The sequence below is a fragment of the Tupaia chinensis genome, unplaced genomic scaffold, assembly GCF_000334495.1.
Source record: "Tupaia chinensis unplaced genomic scaffold, TupChi_1.0 Scaffold144058_1, whole genome shotgun sequence".
Taxonomy (NCBI): Eukaryota; Metazoa; Chordata; class Mammalia; order Scandentia; family Tupaiidae; genus Tupaia; species Tupaia belangeri.
The window spans coordinates 1,808,083-1,814,760 of NW_006203910.1; the positions used below are offsets into that span (position 1 = coordinate 1,808,083).

Here is a 6,678-nt window from a genome sequence, read left to right on the forward strand (position 1 = left end):
GGGCCAGAAGGCAAGTATGTGTGTGTGAGGCGAGGGGGGTGGACCTCATTGCCACTGGGAGTGGCCAGAAGTGGCCACCTTCAGCCCACCTGCCTCCCCTGACAGACGAAGGCTACCTGCCAAATGGTCGGGGCCCCAACCCAAACCTCAGGCCTTAAGAAAATGAAAGGACGGGGCCAGCAGGTAGTGTGGAGGTTAAGGCACTGGATCCCACATGGCCAGCTGCCCAGTTCGAGTCCCAGATCCAGTGGCCTGAATATCACTATCACATGGGTGTGGGTGTGTGTGCATGGCCAAACATCCCTAGATGAGACTGGAGGAGAGGGGTATTGTACTGTGGCCATCCCCGCTGTGCAGTGATTTCTCATTTGCCCTCTCTCTGGCAAGTACATGTGCCCTACAGCCAAAAAAAAGAAAGAAAGAAAGGAAAGGAAACGAAAAACGAAAGGATGGTCACCATCACAGTAATAAAAGTGCAAACATTTATTTGAGCATTTACTCAAAGCCTCAGGTTCATTCATAGTCTACTCCCCCAACAACCTTACGAGCCCGGAACTGTTATCACCTCATTACAGATGAGGAAGCTGAGGTGCGCTGAGGTGAAACTGGCGTGCTCAAGGTCTTCGGGTCTGTGAATGGCCAAGTCAGGACTCCAGTGCAGGAGTCACCTGCCACCCCCACTGTCACAGCCTCAGCTCACCATGGTTGCCAAAGGTGTCCTCACCACATTATCATGACCCCTGGGGATGAACCAGAGAGAACCATGCAAATCAAGTTCCAGCACTGGGAAGGTCCCGCTCAGCTTCCGGTGGCCGTCTTCCACAGTCTGGGTGACCAGACACGAGAACACTCCTCCCGGCCCTGCCAGCACACACAGGCCCAGTCCCAGACTGCAGGCCCACGGGCTGAGCTGCTGAGAGCTCTCCCGGCTCCTGCTGGGTCCTCCACATCACCTCTTCCTCTCCCCCTCAGGAGGCATACACCCGCGTGTTGATGGGTAACATCGATCTCTCCAGGCTCATCTTTCCTGCCAATATATCAGGTAGGCTTCAGGAGCCAGGCTGGACCCAGAGCCTCAGGCTCTGATCTCCCAGGACTCAAACCTCCACCCTGCGAGTCTGCTGAGGTAGAGATTCTATCATACCCTCCCTGTAGAGATAAAAGAATCTAGCCTAGGGGCCAGCAGGTGGCTTAGTGGTTAAGGTACTGGATCCCCACATAGCCAACCGCAGTTCAAGTACCAGACCCGGCAACTTGAAACTCACACCAAGCACGAGTGCGTGCGTGCCCAAGATCCTGAGAGGAGAATGGAGGAGAAGGGATTGCAGCGTGACCATCCTCCCTAGGGGATGCTTTCTCACTTTCTCTCACTCTGTCTCTCTGGTGAGCACACATGCCCAATAGCAAAAAAGAAAGAAAAAAAAAAGAAAAGAAAATGCAGCCTAGAGAGAGAAGGCAACTTGCCCAAGGTCATAAAGAGGCCTAGTGGTAGAGCCAGGCCTTTAACCCATCACCAATGCCTTCTAATCTGCTGCTGTCGCTCAGTGGTGGGGGGAGGGCTCAGTGTAGTCTGCAGCAATCATGAGAGATTTCAGGATGTAGTAGGTGTCGAAGCACTAAGGATGGAGGGAAATTGTGTAATGGGCTCGCCAGTCCCGTAATGGGCACGGCGTATGGCGTGCTGCAGACAGTGGGCAGCTGACCAGCCAGGGATCCACTGTCTTCATCCAACACCTCTCTCCTCCCAACCAGCACTGCATGCTTACCTGCCTGTCAGGGGCTCCTCTTCTCAGGCACTGCCCTGCAGTTGAGCAGGAAGGGGCCAGGCAGGTAGTCTGGGGTCCAGCCAACTGATGGGGGGCAATCTCTTTTCTCTTCCAGGGATAGAGGTGGAGGCCTTTGCCCGCAGAGCCTTGTGGGAGATTGGGCTCAATTATGGTCATGGGACAGGTCATGGCATTGGCAACTTCCTGTGTGTGCATGAGTGTAGGTATCTCCTCAGCACTGCCTCGGGGTCCCCCCTTGTGTGACACCCCTATGAAGGAGGTAGGGCATTTCACAGGTATGGAAATGACTGAGACCCACAGAGGTACCAGGACCCACCCAAGGTCACCCGGGCGGTGGGGGTGATGCTCCACAGGTAAGTGAGGACTGCCGGCAGCTGGCCAGCTGGGCATCCAGGAGGGCATCAGAAAGAAGATCGAGGCCAGGTGGCTCTCTAGCGTAGACCCCTACAGAAATAAAAGCCGGAGCTGTGGGGCCAGCAGGTAGCATCATGGTTATATCTCTGGACTCCCACATGGCTGACCACGGTTTGAATCTCAGACTCGGCAACTTGAAACTCATGCCAGCACGTGTGCGTGCGTGCCCAAGATCCCGAGAGGAGAATGGAGGAGAAGGGATTGCAGCGTGGCCATCCCCCCTGGGGGGTGATTTCTCGCTTTCTGTCTCACTGTCTCTCTCCATCTGGTGAGGGCATGGACCCTATAGCAAAAGTATCTCTCAAGAGCAAAAAAGCCAGAGCCAGTCTGGGACGTACTGGGCCCGCATGGACCAGTGCCGCGAGTGATGCCTAGGGGTCCTAGCTACCTGCCCCTCCCTGCACCTGCTCCTTTCCAAGCTGGTGTGTCCAGGAGAGCTGACACCATGCCCCTATCTTCTTTTCCAGGGCCAGTAGGATTCCAGTACAACAACATTGACATGACCAAGGGCATGTTCACTTCCATTGGTAGGGCTCGTGCGCCCCTCCACCCTACCATCCCATCCTGGAGTCTAGGGGAGGCCAGCCTTTCTGGAAGCACACCAGCCACAGGCACAGCCTGAGCTCTGCCAGGGCCCTCCCTCACCTCCCACTGCTGCCCCTACTCCCAGGGCCCTGCCTCACCTCCCACTCTCACCTCTATTCCCAGGGCCTTCCCTCTCCTCCCATTCCCACCCCTACACCCAGCTCCCAGATGTCCTGCCCCACCCTAACCTCAAGCCCTCACAGGTGTGCCTGTGGAGAACCTGACACCTGACAAGTGGCCTCTGCTTAGCCAGTGGGCAGCTAATAAGTCATGGGGCTGCCAGAGCCCACAGCCAGGGGGCAGCCAGGCAGTGGGTCCTCGGCCCCTCATCCACTGGTACAGGAAGCCTGAGCATCTCTGTGTCTCCCAGAACCTGGTTACTATAAGGATGGAGAATTTGGGATCCGTATTGAAGATGTGGCCCTGGTGGTAGAGGCAAAGACCAAGGTAAAGCGCTACCTAGACGGGCTGGAGGTGTGGGCAGCGTGGCAGTGACCTGGGGCTGAACGGGGCGTGCAGACAGGGAGGAAGGGCAAAGGAGAAGGGCATTTAATGTGTGGGCATGGAATTATCCAGTGTCTTCCTTAGCTCTATAGGAAGTTCATAAATCAGTTTCTCAAACTGCTGTGCACATTAGAATCATCTGGAGAGCTCTTTTTTGTTTCTGGAAATGCCAACGCCCAAGCCCCACTGCAGCTCAGGTGAATCAGTATCATGCCTTAAATCACTGGCTCTCAGTGCACGTAATAATCACCAGGAGAGTTCGTCCAGTGAAAAGATAAAACATAAAAGATTCGATGTAACAGTAATCGGCAAGATAAATACCTGGATGCAAACTTCAAAAGACTTACATAGAGATAGTCTTTACGAGGACACCAAAAAGATTGAAGTAAATGGTACTCTCTGGAAGGAAACCTCAGTCTTGGGAAGATGTCATTTCTCCTTAAATTAATCTATAAATTCAAGACAATCGCAATTTCAATGCTAATTGGATACTTTTGTAACTTCGCAAAAATGATAGTCAAGTTTATCTATAAAAATAAACATGCAAAGGGGACCAGCAGTTAGCATAATGGCTATGTCACTGAACTCCCACGTAGTCGACCGCGGTTCGAGTCCCAGACCCGGTGGCTTAAATTCATGCCAGGCGTGTGTGCGTGCGTGCCCAAGATCCCGAGAGGAGAATGGAGGAGAAGGGATTGCGGTGTGGCCATCCCCCCTGGGGGTGATTTCTTGCTTTCTGTCTCTCTGTCTCTCTGGCAAGTGAATGCACATGCCCTATAGGTAAAACCTCTCAAAAAAAAAAATCCAAACATACAAAGATAACTAGGCAAATTCTGGAAAGAGAAGATCGATCAGAGAAACTAGCCCTATCAGATTTTAACCCAAACTCCTATAATTAAAACAGCGTAACAGTGAATAGAATAGTTTAAGAACAAACCCTCCAATTCCCATCAATGATATGGGAGTTTAGTTTACAATAAAGCTGATGTTTCAAATCAGTGTGAAGGAGATTATTCCATAAATGGGCAGACAGAACAAATGGCTAATTATTCGGGGGGGAATTAAACTGAATAACCTCACTGTTCCACCTATATAAAATTCCAGATAGACCTAAGTTTTAAGGTGAACAATAAAACCATAAAAGATCTGTGGGGAAAAAGTCTATACAATGAATTCATTTCTAATTCTAGGGTAGTAAAAGGCCTTTATAGACAGCCCCAGAAGCCATGAATAAAGAGATTAAGAAGTCTGACTAAATTAAATAGAAAACATGAATATGGAAAGAATGCCATAAACAAAGTAAAGAGATGAATAACGAGTGTTGTATTTATGACGAAGGATGCATTTCTTTATTTTCCCATGAGTTTTTTTATAATTATTTTATTTATTATTTTTAAAATTTAATCAGAGAGACAGAGAGAGAAAGGCTGGGCCGACAGGAGACATGGTGGTTAAGGACGCTGGACTCCCCCATGGCCAAATGCAGTTAGAGTCCCAGACCTGGCAGCTTGCTTTCTCACTTTCCATCTCTCTCTCTCACTGTGTCCCTCTCCGGTGAAATTAAAATAAAATAAAGTTAAATAAAATAATCCTTTAAAAAGAGAGAGAGAGGGAGGGACCAGCAGTTGGCATAATGGCTATGTCGCTGGAATCCCATGTAGTTGAATGCGGTCTGTGTCCCGGACCCGGTGGCTTAAAACTCACGCCAGGCGCATGTGAGTGTGTGCCCAAGATCCTCAGAGGAGAATGGAAGAGAAGGGATTGCCGTGTGGCCATCCCACCTGGGGGGGTGATTTCTTGCTTTCTGTCTCTCTGTCTCTGTCTGTCTGGCAAGCACATGCGCCCTATAGCAAAAACCTTTATTAAGAAAAAGAAAGAGAGAGAGAGAGAGAGAAATGAAGCCACTAGGAGCAGGACTCGAGTTGCAGTCAGCCATGTGGGAGTCCAGAACCTCAACCACCATGCCACATGCTGGGTCCTTGTCATGAGCATTTACAAAATAAGATAAAAACAATCAAGACAGAAAAATACAAACAAAGGACATGCCGGTTCACTAAAATCAACACAAATGGTCCATACATCTGTGAAAAAATGCTCTTCATCCTTAAAGAGATGCAAATAAAGCAATCATAGAATACCATGTTTCCCTATCAGATGGGCAAAGTTTAAAGACTTTGCTGATACCCAGTGCTAGTGAGTATGTGGAGAAAAGGGCACTCTCATACACTGTCAGTACAAGTTTTCTGGAAGGCAGTCGGACACTATCTATCGATGTATTAAAAATATCTACCTTTTGTCTCTGCCATCCCTCCACCACCTAAGTACCTTCTGGATATGTGTCCCAAAGGTCACCAAGCTGTTTACACAGTGATATTGGTTTGTAGCTTTGATGGCAATAGTCAAAACTGGTAACAGCCTAAATATCCACAACTGGTTAAATAAACGATGATACAATCACATACTATGAACTCTTGCGTAGTCCTGGCAAAAGAATGAGGTAGACCTGGTGCTAATAATACAGAACGTGCTCCAGAAAACTCCCAGGCTTGCTAAGTAAGGAGGGAGGAAGGTGCAGAAGAGTGTGTGTTTTACAAACATTTGCATATGTAGATGTATATGCTTGAATTGCTTTCAGGAAAGAAACCGAGCCAGGAGACTTTCCATTTTTATTGTGTATCTTTATGAAATTGTATTTTCTAGGCATGTACATGCAAGGGTTCTCTGGGAGGTGGGAATTAGAAGTTGTTTTTTTCTTCCTTTTTTTTTCTTTTTTTCTTTTTTTTTTTTTTGGGGGGGGGGCGGTTTTTTGTTGTTGGGCTCGCCGGAAAGACAAAGAAAGACAAAGAGACAGAAAGCAAGAAATCAGCCCCCAGGGGGATGGCCACACCACAATCCCTTCTCCTCCCTTCTCCTCTTGGGATCTTGGGCACGCACGCACACATGCGCCCGGCATGAGTTTAAGCCACCAGGTCTGGGACTCGAACCGCATTTGACCACATCGGAGTCCAGTGACATAGTCATTACATCAACTGCTGGTCCCAGTTTTTTTCTTCTTTATACTTATCTCTATAGATAAGCCAATCAATAAAAAGATGCATAGAGAGATCCATGCATGGATGGGTGGAAAGATAGATAAAGCTAATAGCTTCTTTTATTTTCAAAGTTTACTTACTTCCTCCACAAAGAAAAAAGACAGAGAGAGAAAGAGAAAGCACCCTAACAGGGTCCTGATGCTGCAATGTACCCCCAGCTTCAGCTTGGGTCATGGGCACTTACATGCCTGTCACACTCAGGAAGGTTTTTGGACATGAAGTGCTACATCACCATCTGACCACTAATAACATATAGACAGATAGATATAGATAGATAGATAGATAGATAGATAGAT

At 48.7% G+C, this 6,678-nt stretch overlaps 1 protein-coding gene across 1 annotated transcript in view; it reads left to right on the forward strand.

Moving 5' to 3' along the window:
• The window catches only part of XPNPEP2 (X-prolyl aminopeptidase 2), a 32,865-nt gene that overhangs the window by 23,553 nt on the left and 2,634 nt on the right, over nt 1–6,678 (forward strand). The window contains exons 16-19 of the mRNA XM_006165850.3: nt 973–1,042; nt 1,882–1,986; nt 2,669–2,728; nt 3,157–3,233. Coding sequence (XP_006165912.1) covers nt 973–1,042; nt 1,882–1,986; nt 2,669–2,728; nt 3,157–3,233 — 312 coding nt within the window. The remainder of the gene's footprint in view (nt 1–972; nt 1,043–1,881; nt 1,987–2,668; nt 2,729–3,156; nt 3,234–6,678) is intronic.